The 21,273-nt window shown below is 38.1% G+C and overlaps 1 protein-coding gene across 3 annotated transcripts in view; it reads right to left on the reverse strand.

Moving 5' to 3' along the window:
• LOC150104441 (uncharacterized) overlaps window positions 1-21,273 on the reverse strand; it is a 328,160-nt gene that overhangs the window by 141,151 nt on the left and 165,736 nt on the right. For all 3 annotated transcript variants that reach the window (XM_090397017.1, XM_090397016.1, XM_090397015.1), the window contains one exon: window positions 14,357-14,453. In XM_090397017.1, the coding sequence (XP_090253143.1) occupies window positions 14,357-14,453 (97 nt within the window). The remainder of the gene's footprint in view (window positions 1-14,356; window positions 14,454-21,273) is intronic.

Raw genomic sequence — 21,273 nt, forward strand, 5'->3', positions numbered from 1 at the left:
GAACTGTGTCTTTCATTTTTGTGGAGCTCAATCCCTTTGAACTTCATGTTCTTCTGACTTTGAAGAGAAATACTGTCGTATGGACCAGGAATTTCAATTCTTTCTTCAAAACGTTGAAATGTATTCTTTATCTTCCTGTCTGCTTTGTACAAGTCAATATTTCTCTCTTTCAAAGCTAGACTTAGTTCACTAAGTTCTTGGAGAGCATCACGCATAAGGCCCAAATCAAGAACAAACTCGCATGACGTTATTTTTCTTAAAAGACCCTCATAAAGAAAGCGATCTGTTTTGCTTCTTCTGCCTCCAGAAAGTGATAGATGAGGGGTTCAAAGTCTTGCCGCACTGCAGAAACAGTGTGAAAGCTAGATGCAACCCAGCGAGTGCTTAAAATTCTGCCAATTTTAAGAAGCTGAAGTTCTAGAGTTGCTGCACATTCCTGTAGTTCCCTAGCATTCTTAGGTGAAGCATGATAAGTCACATAAAGTTTGTCTATGAAACTCTTAAAGTGATTCACTCCTGTCACATTGTTTACTGTGTCACTAACAGACAATTCAAGGCAATGGCTAGCACAACCAGAAAATAACACTAGGAAACTTCTTGTGCATTAGCCTTCTTACACTATTACGCACACCAAACACCATCACAAGTTACAGACAATAAATACTCCTTTAAGTAATCTTCAGATAATCCTAAACACTCAAGATGACTAATTAAAGAGTTTAGAATTCATCTAGCAGTTACATCTCATAATTTGATCAAATCTAGGAAAAGATTCACAGGAGCTGAAAGTTCAGGAAGAACTACACGAACAATAACAATCAATGTTGTTGTGTTACTATCAGTTGTCAATTCATCAATAAGTAACGATATTTTGTTCTTGGAATTCAGTATATTGTTTATTAATGTTTTTCTCATTTCATTTGCAGTATAGCTCAAAATGTTAATACAAGCATTTGCAGACACAAATGGAGATGTTTATGAATAATGTCATGAACATTTGAATAAGGAATCTGCAGTTCATTACAAGCATGTCTAATTGACTTATGTAGGCTCCTAGAGAATGATGCACACACCGACCCAGTCTCATCGGTCACACGATTTTTTTGGTTGTTTCCCAGTATGTGAAACAATATTTCCCATAACTTTTAGTATCTTTAGTATTGATTTAGACTGTCATTGAGATGGCTGATCATATCAGCTGAAATCAGCTCTCAAGCAGTAATCATCTGGCTGAAGGGGTTGAAGAAGTTGAAGTTTGCATGCACGTAAATGGAGATGTTTCTGAATAATGTCATGAACATTTGAATGAGGAATCTGCAATTCATTACAAGTATGTCTAATTGACTTAAGTGGACTCCTAGAGAATGATGCACACACCTGACCCACAGTCTCATCGGTCACACGATTTTCTTGGTTGTTTCCCAGTATGTGAAACCAAATTTCCCATCTCTTTTAGTATCTTATCCTACTGAAGAATCGATTTTCATGTGTGTGTGTGGGGGGGGGGGGGGGGGGGGGGGGATCCACATTCCATTCCAATTGTGCACCTTGCCAAACACGCATAACTGATTTAAATTCAGCTAACTAAAGGAAGGTGCAGTACACTGCACCTTCCGCTGTGGCATCCACATCTCAACTGAGGCAATAGCTGTTCTTATGCCTTTTCTGTGCATGCATGAGCATTTGTGACCTTCAAAGTGTGACAAAAAAAATCCTGCAGAGATTTCCTATCGAATGAGCTTTAATTTGAGAAAATATAATGAGTGGTTCTCATATTATAAGCCATTATTTTTGGATACCTCTAGCTCAGACACCCCTGTATAACGAGGATCTGTATTTATGACTGATAAATATAGAAAAGGCATACAACAAGGCATAAAGAGAAAACTATTCAAAGGGGGCTACAGTTATATGGGGAAAGGATGTTACAAAGCACAATACACAGACTGTCCTTAAATTATAAGCAAGCAATTATAACTGAGGTACGCGAAGATGGTTTAATGTAAACTCAGCTTTAAGAAAAGGGTGCATGTTATCTTCACTCTTAGTCATCACATCTGTATTGATCAGATTATGGAAAAAACCAATAAACATATCAAATTCTAAGATGTTAAACTTTTAGTTATGTGTCATCCAAAAATATGAGCTCCACATTAAATCAAAACATATCAAACAAGCAACCTCGTTTCATTCACTTAAGGGCAAACTATATCCTTAATCACATCCAGGAGTGCCATGTACTTGTGAAATGGCTTACTATGGACAGACAGGAAAATAAGAGTGTTCATATTGATGTTTAGTGGAGAAAACATGTCTAGATATAATTATTAACTTTCTTTATTTAGCTCTATATTTATTTAGATCTGTTCATTTTGTGAAGCCATTGGCTAAAAAAATGTCCTGGATGTGAGTGTATTTTGTGGAGAGGCTAGTGTGGTCAGTCTCTGCACAGAACTCAACATCCGGGACACTTTTTTCTTTAGACACTGGCTTTCTCCTTCTCTAAATCAACAGAACTCTCTGCCCATTCCCTACTCAAAATCCAGAATCCACAAACTCCTAGGACACCTCAAAAAATTACATGTATTCTAAAAAGGTATGATATTGAGATTCCTTCAAGCCATACTAAAAATCAGATACCCTTATCCTCTTACCACAAGCCCTCTCATCTCATTGGGATCTACAGCTTCTATTGCTCCTGCAAACATTTGTACTTTGGAGAAACAGGAAGAACAATATCTGTCTGGAGGAACACAGAAACTATGTACCTGCACTAACCAGAGATACAAATCACCAGAACCAGTGGAACAACCCACTCTTTTATACCGAAGCAAATATAAATAGAATAGAAAATTAGAACTGGATTCCCGAAATAGTCTCTCCAAAACTATTTCTAGAATCTACCCAAGCATTACAACATTTGTTGAATCAGAACAAATTTTATGCCTCACTTAGCCAAAAATATGGGAGACCATTATCTTGAGACCTTCAACAAGATACCATCACTGTACCCATAAAGAGCACCAGTAGGACTGTAGGATCCCACCTTACATAATCAATGTTTGTCTTTCTGCTAATATGCTTTGTGCATGTGCTTAGTTGAATATCATTGTGTCCATGAAGATGCACTGACTATGGCAATATATTGGCTTAATAATTTATTAGCTAAATAAATTTAGTTAGTAATTATTATCTTTGGACATGTCATCTTCTCTAGATAACAACATGAGTGATTATCAATGTTTAAGCATACATACCAGATTAGGAAGATCAGCTGACATTTGGTAAATACATTCACCAACAATGTTATGGATGTTACCCTTTCACAAAGGATTAGACAGAAGAAAAATAAAGTGTTACAACATATTACAAGTTGGAGAGCACATTTTTAAAATTAGTAGCAGCCGTCAAGCATTCCCCAGATCTCATCAAGTATGGCTGTATTAATTTACCCAAAGTCTGACACACAGTTAATTTAGGATCAACTTAATACTTGTAAAATTCTCTTTATCTAAAAACAGACAACACTGAATTAGGTATTTAGTCTTTGTGTTATCTGTTATAATTTTTAAAAACCTGTTTCCACTAATAACTGATTTGTGATGTTTACAATTTTGTGCTCTGCAGATACTGAGTAAAAAAACCAGCAAATATTGGCAACTAAATAAATAAATATCACATATGTTTTGTTCCTTTGGCATTGTGAATTATACCATAAAATTACAAATGAAAAAATCTCCTCCAGTGGTGCCTAATAGCATTATTGCAGTAAATTTTAGTTATGAGTTTATTTTTAAAATTCTATCTGGCAGGAAAATGGCAACTAATCCTTCTAGAAAACAATGCCTTCTAGAATAGAAGAAAGGAGGAGTCTATTCACATTTTGCTTGAACAGCTGAAGGTAGTAATCTTTGGGAAGACAGCATGGGATGGGGGGGGGGAGAACTGTTCCAAAAGACAGAGATAAATGGAATAAAAGAGGAGACAGTGAAGTTGGTTCAGTGAGTTTCCAAATGAACTGTAAAAGGGTATTGGTTAACAGTAGTTCTTGTTTTAATGATTTTGGAGGAGAGTTCGGGAATAATAGTGGCCAATTCAGCAGAGCACTGTCCATGAAAGTATCTGTAGAAGAGGCACAAAGCAGAACCTGAACATCTGTGAGAGAGGGATTGAAGTGAATTTGTTGTGAGAGAGGGATCATTAATAAGCTAGACTGCCCTCTTCTGAATAGAATTGGGCAATCTTAGAGGGGATTTTAGTGCACACCACCCCAAATATGGGAGTAATATTCCATGGCTGGGGAAGATTTGGGCTTTCTATGGAGTTAGCAGCTGTGAAGTAGTGTTATGTGCAAAAAATTACACCAAGATTTTTGGAGGCTGCAGAAGCTATAATTGAATTATGGTTGTGCCAGGATCAGCGGTGAAGTCAGTCCAAGATAAGAAATCTGATCTCATTTGTATATTCCAGTATTACTAAAGGTAAGGGGAAGGGATGCTACTTACAAGAGATCAGACAGAACTGGGTTCCGGTGGCACTGAAGTTTGCAAGGTTGTCCTTGTCCCACTGGGATATAGCTAGGAGATCTGAGTTCAGGTCCTTGGTCATGGTAGATCTTGCAGATTCTAATACTTGAGCACTAAGAGCTTTGTCAAATAAAAAGGAGGAATGGAGTATGCTGCATCAGCAAAGCTGTGGATAGGATTGGAAGTCTGGGAGAGCAAGTCATTTATATACAAGAGGAAGAGAGTGGGTAAAAGAACAGAACCCTGGGGTACTCCTGCATTGGAGGGGAAATCTGAGGAGAGTGAACTGTCCCACCATGACATGTAGTGAATGACCAGTGAAAAAGTTGGCGATCCAGTTGCAGAATGAGGAAGGCAGACCATACGACAGCAATTTGTTATGTAAGCCCTGTGCCAAACCTTATCGAATGCCTTTGAAATGTCAAGGGCAATCATGTTTCTCCAAATTTCTTCATGGCTTGATTCCAGAAGTGGATGGTGAAAACAAGAAGATCAGCAGTAGATCAGCTGAAGTTTTAACAGTAACACTTTTTGTGCCCTTCGAATCTAGTTTTATTTGAGGCACATCAAAAGTCAGTAGAACCTCGTCCATGTTTCCTATTCGCACAAGTTCAAAATTTTTCCGTTTCCTTGCGTTAATGACGAATCGATGAAATTGAATAATTTTTTTTTCATATTCAGCTGGCATCTTTTGTGATATTTTTGTTTTAGTCTGCATACATAGCTGGTTTCTCTTCATGAATCTTAAACACCACGATGTTGATCCAGTAAAGTTGGCGATCCCTCTGTTAGTGGCTTTCACTTGATGAATAGTCATTTTTGTATCACTGAAAGTCCTGCTTTTCTGTGGTCTAAAATCTAAGTATTCAGTTCTGCTTTAAGTTCTGGCCATTTTGCAGTTCCACTTCGTAGGTTATGTTTACTGTGAGTTGTTTTTTTTTTTTAGATCATCTTCCTGATTCTGCCAAGTTCTTATCATTTTCTAAGTTGGGGGGAGGCCGAAATGCCTCTCTGCAACCCTTTTTTCATGTTCTTTAGCATATGCAATCACACGTATCTTGTGTGCAATATTGTAGCAATGCCGATGTTTTTCAGCCATAATTTGCCAAGAAATTTTGAGAAAATTTAATGGTATATCTGTGATTTAACAGCTGTGATCGTTGATGACAGAGCATGCACATTCGCTGAACTCTACGTAACTGGAATGCTCTCAACACACCACAAGGAAGCAAGAAAGAAATCGTGTAACTCGGAACAGAGAAAAATTTCCAGAAATGAAAGTAATAAAAAACTGAGTATTGGCGTATAAGATGTACCCTGTTTTTCACACCTATTTTCAAAGAAAAAAAGTGCATCTTATATGCTGGCAACTATGGTAAGTAAGTTGGCCTTGTCTTTTCGTGAGGTGATTACAGCACCATCTGAATGTGAGAGTGATGGAAACCTGGGTTGGCAGAAGTTGTGCCCAATGGCCTTGGACCAGAAGGAGCAACTGTCATTTTGGCAGGAAGTGAGTTTGCAGCATTTGGCCCCTTCAAAGTCTGACCTGGACTTGGTGATGATTCTTTTGCAACTGCTGCAGTATAGGCAGAGAGAGCTGCATGGAGTTTTGGTCTTGAGCCAATTATGGCAAGCAGAAGTTTTTTCTTTTACAGCATTGGCACACTTTTTGTGTGAACAAAGGCTTGGGTGGTGGGTGAGAATCTGGAGTGGAATTGGGAATGAAAGCCTTAATTTCTGTGAGGATGATTTCTATTATTTGGTCTGAGCAGGTGTTTGGATCAAAAGATCTTAAGCAGTAGTTGGCACATGGGGAGGAGGAGGAATAGAAGTCATGGAGGTCCTCCCAGTTAGCACCCTTATAGTGCCGGACAGGAGACTGTGAACTGGTAGGTGTAGGTTGTTCAGCAAAAGAGACTTGTATGAGGTTGTGGTCTAAGTTTCCAAGAGGAGAACCAACAACCACAGTATTGCGACTTTTTATTAGAAAAGGAATAAGTTAGATTCTCGTCATGACGGGAGATATCTTCATATGGACTTTTTCAATTGAAAGTGAGTTAGCCGATCTCATACGGAGGTAACAGGGTTTTTCTCCAAGAAACTCAGGTTTTTCATCCTGCATACAGACAAATCAGCCCTTCAAAACACACACAATTTACAGACAAAAAAAAATAGCTGTTGTGGGCAGTAGATGGCATTGGTAGTAGAGGTTCTGTGTAGCAGTGGAGACAGAGTTGTACAGTAGGTGTCCTCCTGCGAGGAGTTTTCGGACTCCTTGGAGGTGTCATGAATAATAATAATAATAATACCAGGAAGAGGTTAAATGTGTTGACAAATTGGAGGGGATTATCTGGTATTTTGGTGGGAAGATTGATGATCTCAGATAGGTCATTGCTGATGGCAAACACCTCATCATCCCTGCCTTCTTGATCAATGAAACTGGAGTAGGGGAGTCAATATGAGTAGTGGACAGTGAAGTGAGGTCATCCTCAAGAAGGATGACCTCACTATTAGGGTACTTAGACTGCAAAAAGTTGAGCTTTAGAGAGAGAAAGATAAAGAGGTCAGAGTGGTTGAAAGAGTTTGGAGAGCGACAGCAGGCACATATAAAAAGGGTAGGTTGGTTTGATAGAGAAATTTTAAGATAAAGTAGATCAAACAGTGGGGATTCAAGGATTTGCAGCCTCTGGCATGGTATGTCAGTTCTCATGAATGCACAAGTGTCACCCTTGTGATGGAAAGAGCAGTGTAATGTGTAGTTTGGGCAATCTAAACACAGTGGCTATGTTTAGGTTGCCAGTTGGGGTTCTTAAAGGAATAGTAGTTCCGGTTTAGATGAGTGTAAGTGGTGGTGATCATCATTTATATTGCTGTTTAGGCCATGAATGCTGGTGAAATAGATGTGGAAAAAAAAAATTTATTTTTGGTAAGAATTAGTGTTAGTGGATTGTTTTGTTGGATTTCTGTTGTCTTTTGTGATTTTTTTGATAGGATTTTTGTTTTTTAGAACTATTTTGTGTGGGAGAAATTTTGAGATCTGCAGTAAAAACACATTTCATTCAGTTGTTTATTTATTTATTTATTCGTATGGAGTTTCCTCCCTATTTCTCCCCCGTCCCTACTGGGACGAACTGAGCCCCCTCATGAGGGAGTTAAGTATTTATGACTGTAGATCCATGTGTGTTTACGGGGGCGGTTTGCTGCTTGCGGGATGAAACCCCCCCCCCCCAGATAAACTGGTGGAAAAAACCCTGCTGCCCACGCCCAAGACCGGCTAACTTGGTTATGGCTAAGGAAGATCCTTAAGCTCCTCGCGTCGTTGATGGGAATCGAACCAGACACTCCTTCCCCAAGCATATTGTTACGAAGCACATAGCCACTAGGCTAACCGTATGGACCATTCAGTTGTGATTCATTGTGTTTGGCAAGGAAGAGATAAAAAGGAAGTGGCTCATGCAGTGAGTGTGACAGAGTTGCAAACACACTGTCCACACAGAGGGGAGTCAGTCTCCTGATCAAGACAGATCTCCTATTATTGCACAAATAGTTCACATTATGTCTCCCCTAATATTTTGCTAGAAGTACATCAGAAAAATACTCAGTAGTCTAGAAACTAATAAGTCTCCTCCTGATGATATTCCTCCAGTTATACTGAAAACGTATGCTCTAGAAATTGCACCAAACTTGTAGTGTCGCTTTAAGCTTTCATACTCATCAAGCATCTATCCAATAGCTTGCAAGCAAACTTTTCTCCTGTGTGTTCCCAAAACGGAGATGAAAGTCAACCATCAAGCTACTGCCTACTCTACTCTACTAACTCTCAAATATAATGGAAAAGGTCATCAACAGCCAACTACTATACTGCACACTCAACAATTACTTAGTGATCAACAATATGAATTCAGCCATTGTCAATTCCTCAGCAGATCCCAGAGCCAAATTCATCCACCTCTGGATACAGGTCATGGAAAACTTCACAGAAAGTCGAGTGGTCACTTATGATATTTCTAAGGCATGTGATCAAGTCTGACATCACGGCTTTCTTACCAAGCTATCATCTTACAGTATTCCTCCTTCCCTTTGTGAATGGATGGTCATGCTTTCTCTCTGGTCATTCATCATTCTATCAGGAAATTGAAGCTTCAAGATCTTCTCTAACCAATGCCATTAATATTGTTCCATCATCATCAAATTCCTGACATGTACCCTCAAGGAGCATACAGGATATGGTGGTACTACATGAAAACAATTACATCATTACTAACTTCCTATCTACAATTTTCCTCCAAATCAGTCTGTTACTAGTCAAGACTCCAACATTATCAGATTTTATATTTCTATCGTCTAAGGAACTTTGTACTGTATCAATCCACCTATCTCTTGGTCTTCCTCTTTCCTCTGAGTCGTTTTGCTGCCAACCTGGCAGAGAACACTTGTTTTGCTAATTTTTCTTCACCCATTCTGTTTAAGAGACTATACCATCTGAGATTAGCTATGCTAACGCATTCCTGGATGCTGACAATGTCGAGTTCTTTCCTAATATCCTCGTTTTTAATATGATATTGCCATTGATGCCATCTGTTCACGCCTCTAATCTTTCTCAGGACTCTCATATCTGCGGTCTCTAGACTATCGTCAAGTGTTTTACTTCTGACCCAGCTCTCAGATCCATGACTTAAAACTGGTTTGAACACTGTCTTGTATACAGCTAATTTAGTGTTCTGACTAATTTCTCTCTTATTCCATATGAATTTATTCAATTGACTTCCCACCATACCAGGTTTGCTGATTTTGTTGTTTATGTCTATATTGAATTTACCATCTTCACTAAAAATCGTGCCTAAGTAGCTGAAATGTTTTACTTGTTCCACAGGTTCTCCATTCAGAACACAGTTGACATTTTCAATGATTCTGCCTATTTTCATTGTCTTTGTCTTTTTATTGCTGACCTTCATACTGTATCTATTACAACAGTAATTCAATTTAGTCAGAGAATCTTGCAGACTTGTAGCGGATTTATTTAGAAGTATAACATCATCCGCATAAAGCAAAGAGCTGACATTAACATTTCCAAGTTTGATATCATTTTTAATACCACTTTCCTTCATAATGGGATCCATAGAGATAATGAATAACAGAGGAGATAATGTACATCCTTGTCTCACACCAGATTTAACATTAAACCATCTTCCTGTACTTTCTTCAATTCTAACTGCTGACTTACAACTCAAATAAAGACTAAGTATTGCTTGATATAATGCCCGCATTGACACCATATAACTGTAGCATATTGATTAGCTTCTCTCTTGGCACCTTGTCATATGCTTTTTCTAGATCTACAAAACTTAAATACAGATCTTTGTTATATTCCCATGCTTTCTCGACTATTTGTCGTAAAGTGAAGATCTAATCCTTAAAGACTCTATTTGGCCTGAATTCTGCTTGTTCTTCACCAAACTTTCTTCCAGAATTCTTCTCAACTGTTTCTCAAGTATACTTGCATAGATCTTGCCAGGAACACTCAGTAGGGAAATACCTCTGTAATTCTCACATTCAGTTTTATTTTCCTTTTTATATATGGGTACTATTAGAGCTCTACTCCAATCATTGGGATTTCGTCCCTCTGTCCAGGCTTTCTGAACTACAGTGCAGCCACTGAAAGACTTTTATACCACCATACTTCAGCATTTCTGTTCGAATATCATCCACTCCTGCTGCCTTTCCACATTTCAAGTCTCTGATGGCTTTTTCTACTTCAAGTATGGATATGTATTCCTGACTGTATGCCTGTTGAGTGTTTTTTACCACTGTGCTATCACTGCTTGTTTCATTTAGCAGTTTTTCAAAGTAATTACTCCATACTTCAAGGATATCTTTTTCTCTGTTTTCATGTCACCTTTATCATCTCTAACTCCTTTTACAGCACTCTTTCCTCCATTTCTAAGCATCTTCAACAACCTCCAGAATATTTTGCCAACTTGATATTTATTTACTATATTCTTGACAAAGTCCTCCCATGAGGACTTTGGCAAGATGGCTTTTTCTACTTCAAGTATGGATATGTATTCCTGACTGTATGCCTGTTGAGTGTTTTTTACCACTGTGCTATCACTGCTTGTTTCATTTAGCAGTTTTTCAAAGTAATTACTCCATACTTCAAGGATATCTTTTTCTCTGTTTTCATGTCACCTTTATCATCTCTAACTCCTTTTACAGCACTCTTTCCTCCATTTCTAAGCATCTTCAACAACCTCCAGAATATTTTGCCAACTTGATATTTATTTACTATATTCTTGCCAAAGTCCTCCCATGACTTTTGTTTAGCTCGTTTTACACAGTGTTTAGCATTCTTGCATTCGTCTCTGTATTCTCTAAGAGCACAAGCTGACATATTTGCCAGGAACTTTTGATATGCCTTCATCTTTTCCTTCATTGCCTCTTTAACTTCTTGTGTCCACCATGGAGTTCTAATTTTTCTATCCTTGCAGACAACTTCACCACATTCCTCTCTAGCTGAATCAATCAGGGCTTTCTTCAAGGCTTGCTACTGAATCTCCAAGGTTTGATTCCTGTTCTCAAACTCTTTCATTTTTTCTTCAATAATCTTTGTGTATTTTAGTCTACAGTTCACATCTGAGAGCTGCTCAACTTTTATTCTGTTTAAAACTTTCTTACATGTTATTCTTTTCAATATGAAATTCAATTTTATCCTGCTCAAGACTAAATAGTGATCACTTCCAATTTCAAATCCTCTGTACACTCTGGTGTCCTGCACCAGGGAGAAAACATCACTATGAACAATAACATAGTCAATGAGACTTCTCTTATTCCTTGGCCCTTCTCTCCGTGTGAATTTGTGCACATTTTATTGTTGGAACATGGTGTTAGTAATAACCAGTCCATGTCCTGAACAGAAATCCAACAGATATTTGCCATTATTATTAGCTTTGCTCTTTTCTCCAAATTTTCCCAAAATACTTTTGGGAAAATTTGGAGAAAAGTATATTTTGTATATCTCACAATCATTTCCTACTCTGCTATTTAGATCCCCAACAAGGACCAACTTTTCCTTTTTCATTGTGTCAGTTGCTTTTTCTAAAGCATCAAAAAATTCCTCCACTTCTACCTTAGTAGAACCTTCTGTGGACCATAGGCACAAATAAGTCTCATTGTCCAGTTCCCCATTCTCATATTTGTCCACATTACCTCAACTTGAGACTGACTGCCATTCAAGAAGATTAGCCTTGTATTTTGTGTTGAATACTATGTCTACTCCTTCTTTTCCTTGATTGTCATTGCCTAAATATAACATTTTGTATTTATTGCTCAGAAAGATCTCACCAGTTTTTGTCTTTTTTGTTTCAGTCACCCCTATTATGTCGATTTGGTACTTATCTAATTCCTCAGCTAGCTCCATTTCTTTGCCATTCAGGCTTCTTATGTTGATAGTACCGATCTTTAACTCTGGTGATGTTGAGTTGGGGTGTGTTTTCAGATTTGTTCCAGTAGCTGACTTTTTGCTGTTCGCCCTGGTTCCCTAGAGAAAACAACAGGGGCCTTGTTTAAACGAGCGACGCCCTAGTCTGCATTAAATTTGGTCATGTTGTACCATCAATTTTAATTTTGGTTTAACCTATAAGAATACAATTTGGTCAGCTAAATCCCAAATTGCCAGCCCATCCTCGTTCGTTCAGTATCCAGGTAGATACCCAACAGGGTGCACCACAAGAAGGTGAGGATTGGACATTAGGTCAGAAGCCCTGGTTGGTTCTCCACATTCCTTTAATGGTTATTTGGAGGTTTCCTTTCAGTTATATACACCTTTGACCCTTAAGCACCCCTTAATATTGTTCCATAATAATTCTCAAATAGGGTGTATATAAACTGGTAAATTTTAATACTGTGAAGACACCCTAGTCTGCATTAAATTTGGTCATGTTGTACCATCAATTTTTATTTTGGTTTAACCTATAAGAATACAATTTGGTCAGCTAAATCCCAAATTGCCAGCCCATCCTCGTTCGTTCAGTATCCAGGTAGATACCCAACAGGGTGCACCACGAGAAGGTGAGGATTGGACATTAGGTCAGAAGCCCTGGTTGGTTCTCCACATTCCTTTAATGGTTATTTGGAGGTTTTCTTTCAGTTATATACACCTTTGACCCTTAAGCACCCCTTAATATTGTTCCATAATAATTCTCAAATAGGGTGTATATAAACTGGTAAATTTTAATACTGTGAAGACACCAAATGTCTCGTTCTCCTTCATTTTTGGCAAAAATTTGTTTGCTAATCACGATCAGGTTTCTCTTCTTTAGTTAAATTTCAGATCTAACCTACCTGGCATAAGCATATCAGGTCCATAGTCTCTGCAGCTTTCAAAATTCTCTTTTGTTCCAACATAGTTCTTTTTTCCCATTCAACTCCTGATACTTCATTATTATTATTATTATTATTGTATGAGTAGCTATGGAGTCTAAATATCATTGTGAGAGACCCAAGTTATCCACACAATATCTACCATACCTCTCCTTAAACCCATTAACAACAGGGAATTGGCAACCCCATTCATTCTACTAACCATGCTGCTAACTTAACTTCAAGGGATGACCTCCTTTTTTTACCTAACAACCAACTTCTGCATCCCACAAACACTCAATCTATCCTCATAGGGAGCATTCCAAAGGCCACTCACCATCTTAGTCATTCGATTCTAGATCCTCTGCACAAATTCTTCATCCCCAAGAAACCCAGGTGACAAGACCTGAGCACAGAAATTCAGATGTGTCAAGGTCTTACAAAGAGAAACAGCAACTTTCTTATCTCTACTTGTTGTTGTGTTCTAGCCAAGTAATCTTATGGGCTACCTTGGAGAATTTAGCAGTGTGCCTCTAAACTTCAACTCTATCTACTACCAAAATCCTTGGCTTCACCTATTTCCTGGAGTGTAGTTCCATCCATGTGGTATCTAGTTTGTAATCTATTTATCGCAAAATGCAAAACATTACATTTTTTCATATTAAACTGACACCATTATCTTTTTCCCATACTGACAGCCTATTTAAATCATCTTGCAACTATACACATCACCTTGATTAACTATTAATCTAAAGCTCAAATTCGCCTGACATTGAAATACTATTTCAACATTTGAGGTGGTGCTCCTAAGAACTCCCTCAGAATGCTTGCCTGTATTGAGAAGTGAGCAATTTGTTTAACTGACAATCCTTACCTCACTGGTTCCCTCCAGATGCTTTCAAATAGATGCTCTCTTCCTGTATTATATCTTTACTATAGGTATTTTTCCATGGAGGCCACTCCACTCAACTGGCCACTATGATCTCTCTCCACTTTCTTGTAATCATCTATGAACAAGAGCAGCTGCTAGTCAACAGCCATATACAGTTCAATTCCAAACTCATCAAACCAACTCTTTTTTTTCCTCTGCCTTCTGCTCTCTAGAACAGTCTTACTCATGCTATTTCTCCCCAATGAATACATTCCTCAGGTCTTCAAGAAAAGCATTTCCTCTCTTCTTTCTAACTACTTATCCCCCCCCCCCCCCCCCCCAGCACTGCCATATTTTAGGTCCAGGATGTCTCATGTTTTGTAGTGACAGACACATTTTATTTAAAATATAAAATATTAGAAAATCTAATATTTTTCTTGAAAATACAAATTTTCTGCATCAATATTCTGGTAGTAGGGCTACAGCTACTTTACAAATAATACCTAAAGCTTTAAGACTCCCTCCCCAATGCCAAATAATGCCCCACCCCACCCCCATTTTTTTTTTAGCTGAAAATATACAGCGAACATTAAATACAAACCTTGAGAATTCCTGCTACTGAATTTACCAACACATTTTTCAAGCTCATATTCCTTTTTTCTAGTAGAAAACCATCTTGTAAAACCACCCGAACTACTCTGAAATGTTAAAAAAAAAATTATCAGAATAAAATCCACAGAGAGCAAAAAAAATTACATCAAGCAATATTTGAGCACTTTCATTACATGTTAATTATATATACATATATATAAAATATTCTATACAGTGCGTGTGTATACAAAATATTACCAACATGAAAACGCCCGTTTATTGTTATTATTATTATTGTTAAACAAGACCTCATGGAGTCAAAGACTTATCTAGGAGGTCCTTTTATCTCACACACATCTCATCATACCGTGTCTTAAACACATTCAAACTCCTTGCAGACACCACACTCTCAGACAAGGCATTCCAATCACTCACAACTCTGCACGAAAAAAACCTGCCTCTCACTCCCCCGCTCACACCCTCTTTATACAGTTTCCAGGGATGACCTCTGATTCTCCCCTGATCTCCCACTATTTTCTGTAGAACTTCTCCACCATTGATCCTATAACAACCCCTTACCAACTTGTAGGTCTCTATCATATCTCCCCTCTTCCTTCTCTCCACTAGACTCTGCAAATCACATCTTTTCAATCTTTCCTCATACTCGACATTCCAGAGGTCAGAAACTACCTTAGTCAGTCGCCTTTGGACCCTTTCCAACATCTCTTCATCCTTCTGAAAACCAGGTGACCAAATCTGGGCACAATAGTCCATGTGTAACCTAATCAAAGCCTTATACAATGGAACAAGAATCTCCCTACTTCTACACGTCAGTGTCCTCCGCATCATTCCCAGAAGTCTTTGTGTTGTCTTCACAATTTTGGCGATGTGCCCCCTAAATTTTAGATCCTTATCCACTATCACCCCCAGATCTCTTATTTCCTCTACTTCCAAAAATATATTCTCACTAAGCATAAATTCTGCATCCCATCTTTGTTTTCCAAATTTTAAAACCTTACATTTTGCAACATTGAACTCACATCCCCATTTGCTTGCCCAAGCACTCAATTTATTCAAGTCTTCTTGCAAGGCCGCAACATCTTCACTACTCTTTATGGTTTGTCCCAACTTTGCATCATCTGCAAACAACTGAATATCTCCATCCAAATCTTCGCCAATATCATTAATATACAAGTTAAATAGTAATGGCCCTAAAACAGATCCCTGAGGCACTCCACTAGTGACTTTCCTTTTCCTGGATATTGCACCCCCATACACAACTTGTTGATACCTATCAGATAGCCAGTTTCCAATCCAATGCACTAATCTAATATCCAACCCCATCAGCTCTAGTTTGACTGTCAACTTATCATGAGGTACTCTATCAAAAGCTTTTGTGAAATCCAAGTATATTACTGTGTATCTTCTCCTCTGTCAAAGGAAGCAGTCACTTTATTGTAATAAGTAAGTAGATTACTAAAACACGACCTCCCTTTAGCAAATCCATGCTGTCCATCAAAGATTATACTATTGTTGTCAACCCAACTCTGGATTCTAGTTCTCACAAGCTTCTACAACAACTTAACCACAACACCTGACACACAGATAGGCCTATAGTTTGATGCTTGAGTTCGATCACCTCCATTATGAAGTGGCACAATCTTGCCCTCCTTCCACTCTTTAGGGACTTGACCAAGTGCAAGACTCGTATTAAAAAAATATGTCAAGGCAGGTGTCAACTCTGGCACATTCCTTCAGAATATGCGGTGATATATTATCAAGCCCCACAGCCTTATTTATATCTAGTTTACTGAACTCTCCAAACACCTCTTGCTCACTTACAGTCAGTCTCTCCTCCCCATCATCAACTGCTCTTAATCTCTCCATGAAGTCACATTCACAAGATTGAAAGATCTTTATGAACTGCTCATTAAGTATCTCCACCACACATTCTGCAACAGCTGTCTTTATACCATTTCCTCCAATCAATGTCATCTTTCCATAATCATTCTAACTTTTGCTGGCTACATATCGAAAGAACTCCCTAGGATTCTTTTTGGCTTCATTAGCTAACTGCTGTTCATACCTCTCTTTAGCTACTCTCACCAACAAAGTCACCCTCCTTGCCTGGTCTTTGTAGACCTCATGAAATTGGTTACTTCCACTTCTCTTATGCTGCCTCCACAATGCCCTTTTTATCTGTATTGCATACTTAATCTCTTTATTCATCCATCTCACACCTACCTTATTTAACCGTCTCACCCATGGTATACATTTAGACATTGCATCTACTAAATATTTTTTGAAAATCCCCAAGCTCCATTGATCTCTTTTCCAGCTAACTCCTCATTCTATGCTACACCTGCAAGCTGTCTCCTGAGCTCTTCATAATCCCCCCCCCCCCCTTGTAGTCCCACATATACCCTTTTTTCACAGGGGTCCTTGTACTGCTGGCAACCACCCAAGTAATCACCTCATGGTCACTTTCACCAATTGGTGGATGATTTGATACCTCATTGATAATTACATCCTCCGATGCGATGATCAAATCCAAGACCCTTAATCCTCGTGTGCCCTCTGTTACATACTGTCTGAGGTAGTTATCCTTCAAAAACTCAAGAAACTCATTTTCTTTACTTCCAGTTGCTATCTCTTCATTCCAGTCTATATTGCCATAATTAAAATCACCCATAATGATCACCCTTTTCTTATTTGCTTGGCTTATTTGACTATACATTTCACAATCACCACCATCCATATTACCAGATCTATAACAACATCCCACCAAGTATTTGATTCTATTCACCTCTATCTCACACCATATTGCCTCAAAACCACTGGCCCCATTTCCCTCTTGCATCTCTACCTTGTATGGACATAACTCTTTCTCTATCATCAATAGCACTCCCCCTCCCTTTTTACCCCTTCTATCCTCACGAAACACATCATACCTTTCCATCTCTATTCCTGTCAGGATGTCGTCCTCATCTAACCATGTCTCACTTATTCCGATAATCTCTGGGTGCACAGACGCAATTAGTGTAACCATTTCATCCGCCTTGTTTCTTATACTTCTAGCATTGGTATACAAACACAATAACTCATTTCTGGATCTACAGCTAGTTCCACTGATACCATTCACTCGATGTGATCTCTCCATGCTGGACGGGGGCCGTTTCCCTTTCTGCTTCTTCATTTTAGAACCCTTTGCAATTCCATCTGTTTCCTCTTGATCCCTGATCATCCCATTACTTTCCTGCCTACACATGCTCTCACCTCCTCTTGGAGCATCCACCTTTCTCACGCTGTGTATCCCTGTCCACCCTGAGCCTTCCCGTTTCCCTGCTCCTCTTGCACACCCATTTTCTCATTTTCTATACTCATACCACTCACTTCCCCATTCATTTCCACTTCTTCAATCTCTCCTGTCTCACTCTCCCACAGCACTCCCCTCTCGATCTGATTCATTCTCTCTATCCACTTCTCCACTTTCCAGCAGCAGTCTCTCCAAGCGACTCACACCATAACCACTCAAATGCAGTCCATCGCTCCCATACAGCTCGCTTCGTCCCTCAAACTCATTCCACACATTAACAAACTGTACTCCCATCTCCTCACACATTTCAGCCAGAATATCATTCATAATCTTTGCTCTCCGCCTCATTTCACCACAATCATACCTAGGCAACACACTGACTACCCTTCCTGTCACACTATTCTCTTTTATCTTTCCAAGCAGTCTCCTGACATTCATTTTGACATCTCTTTGTTCTCTCTCAAATCATTTGAACCAATTAATACAATTAATTCTTTTGCTCGTTCCCGCCTCATATTCAATGCCTCAATCACTGTACTCATTTTACTGCCTGGAAAACATACCTTGTGCATTTTATCCTCTAGCACACCTTTAATAATGGAGTCGTCATACAACGCCACTTGCTCATCTTTTGTTAACTCTTTCATGCCATCATGATTTATTTTAATAGTTTTGACCTGAATTCTCTTTATTTCATTTCTTGCTTCATCCAATCCAATTCACCTTCCGAACCTCGCGACACATTCTCTCTATCATTAAATCTTTCTAACTTTCTAAATCTCGACCCCCTCTTCTCACTTTCCCTCTCATTCATCCTTCATTTCCGTACTTTCGGTCCAACATACGTCCAACCTTTACTATCATTATTCTCACTTTCACTCTCACATATCTTTCTTTGTTTCCGTACTTTTGGACTAACATGCGTCCAACTTTCGCTATCATTCTTCTCACTTTTACTGTCATTCATCCTTCTTTGGTTCAGTACTTTTGTTCCAACATGCGTCCAACTTTCGCCATCATTCATTCTTTTTTCACTATCATTCATTCTTTCAATTTTTTTTTACTTGCAATTTCTGCATCACGCCATTTCTACTTTCATTCGTTCTCTCAATTTTGTTACTTTCCGCCTCACTTTCGTCCCTTTTAACATCCGTTACGGTTGTCAAATCGCTCTTTTTCTTTTTTCCTTATTTTTTAATATTTTTTCGCCTATCTTTCTCACCATCCCTCTCTTTCAACTGGTTTTTAACTTTCCTCTAGAGCAAAGTTAAAAACCATCTAATTTATGATTTACCTGTGTTGCTAGTATATAACAGTTTAAAGATATACACACACATACATTTATCATCGTCAGTCATTGTTGATCCACTGCTGGATGAAGGCCTTTCCAAGATTACTCCGAAACTGTCTGTCCATGTCACTCCTGCAAATCTGACGATATCATCAATCCACTGTGATTTAGGTCTGCATCATGGTTGTTTTTCCTCTCGTGGAATTAAATCAAGTACGTCTTTTGTCCATCGTTGACCTTGTCTTTGAGCAATATGCCCAGCTCACTGTCACTTGAGATGTTTCACTCTTCCTATGATGTCAGACCCTTTGGTTTTGTTTTTTATCTACATATTCCGTTTGTGATCCAGTCTTGTGATACCAAACATACTTCTTTCCATACTGCATTGTGTTGTTCTTCATTTTTGAATTAAGTTTGCATTTAGTGTCCATGTGTCACAGCCAAATGTCAATATAGGAAGAATATATTGACTAAAAACTTTTGTCTTCAAGCATAATGGTAATTGGCTTTTGAATATTGAATTTAATTTTCCAAATGCTTTCCACCCAAACTTCGTGCATCTTTTAATCTCATCCATGATATTTTGTTCCATTGATATCTGTTGTCCTAAGGATATGTAATGATCTACTTGTTTAATTTCCTCATTATTGATTTTTACTATTTCTGGGTGGACATAGCTATTGAACATAACTTGGATCTTCTTTAGGTTTATCTTTAGACCAGCTGTTTTGCTAGCAATTTGGAGTTCATGGATACGAGTCTGTAATTCATGCACAGTTGAAGTAAAGATAACTATGTCATATGCAAAGCATAAATGGCTTAAATATCTTCTATTTATCTTCAGACCTTTCCCTTCCCAATCAAAAAGTTTGAATATTTCTTCTAGGCACACTGTGAATAATTTTGGAGATATCGTGTCATCCTGTCTTATACCTCTCTGTATTTCCACAGTAGAGATGTTTCCATCAATATGAACTGCTAATGTGGCATCGACGTAGGCTGATTTGATGGTCCTGACATATGGCTCCTCCGCTTGTTGGTTTCGTAATGCTTTAAGTATTGCACAAGTTTTTAATGAATCAAAGGCTTTCTCATAATCAATAAAACCAAGACATAATGGTAACTGATATTCATTACACTGTTCAATAATCCGCTGTACAACTTGAATATGGTCCATTGTACTAAAGCCACTTCGAAAGCCTGCCTGTTCTTTTGGTTGTGTTAGGTCTAGAATCGCACAAAGACTATGAGCTAAGACTTCTGTAAATACTTTGTAAACCATTGATAGTAGACTGATGGGTCTGTAGTTTGTCAAGTCTTCTACCTCACCTTTATTTAATGTATCAGAATTAGGGTAGCCTTCCTCCATGTTCTTGGTACATCATTTTTCTTCAAGCATAAAGTAAATAGTTTTGCTAAGAGTTTGTAGATCATTTCTACACTAGCTTTTAGAAGTTCAGCTATAACTCCATCCTCACCTGTAGCTTTTCCATTTTGCAAGCTTTGGATACTCCACATAACATCTTCTGGTAGAATCTGTGGTACTTCAGCTATTGCGGAGTTGTCTTCTTCTTCATTTAATTCATCATCCTGATATAGTACTGAGTAAAATTCTTCAATTCTTTTTGCTATAGCATATCTATCTCTGGTTATGGTTCCACTCTGCAACCATCTGTTCATTGCTGTTCATCAACTGCCATTTGGCTTTTTTGAGATGATGGTTGTTTTCAATTGTTTGTTGTATGAATTTACAATTGAACTTTCTTATTTCTTCTGTGATATATTTTCTGATTGTTTTGCGCAATTCAGTGTATTCAATTTTATTCTGCAGGTTATTTGATTGTTTCATTTCTCTTCATTTCTTCATAAGTAGTTTTGTTAATTCAGATATTTTTTCTTGTTTCTGTTCTGTGATACCAGCTTGAAATAGCTGGTATCACAGAACAGAAACATTTCAAGTGAGCATTATAAAAAGTTTTGGGTAATAATGTTATTACTTTCTAATGGATCAGCATTGTTATCTATAATAAGATGTTTAAATCTATTGTTTAGTTCATGTTGGAATATATCTTTTTTCTTAATGTTGAGTTTGTGTACATCTATGTTTTGATTTGATCTTCGAAACATTTTTCTTCTTTCTTTTTGGCAGTTTATTTGGATTTTACTGTATACCATATGATGGTCACTTCCAATTTTTAAGGTGTTTATAACAGAGCAGTCTTGAAAGATGTTTTTCTTATTGCTGAGAATAAAGTCAATTTCATTGTTTTTTAACATATGGACTTTTCCATGTCCACTTCCATGTGTGTGTGTGTGTGTG

The sequence above is a fragment of the Typopeltis vanoorti genome, chromosome 8 (assembly GCF_054136105.1).
Source record: "Typopeltis vanoorti isolate ZY-2024b chromosome 8, IOZ_Tvanoo_1.0, whole genome shotgun sequence".
Classification (NCBI taxonomy): Eukaryota; Metazoa; Arthropoda; class Arachnida; order Uropygi; family Thelyphonidae; genus Typopeltis; species Typopeltis vanoorti.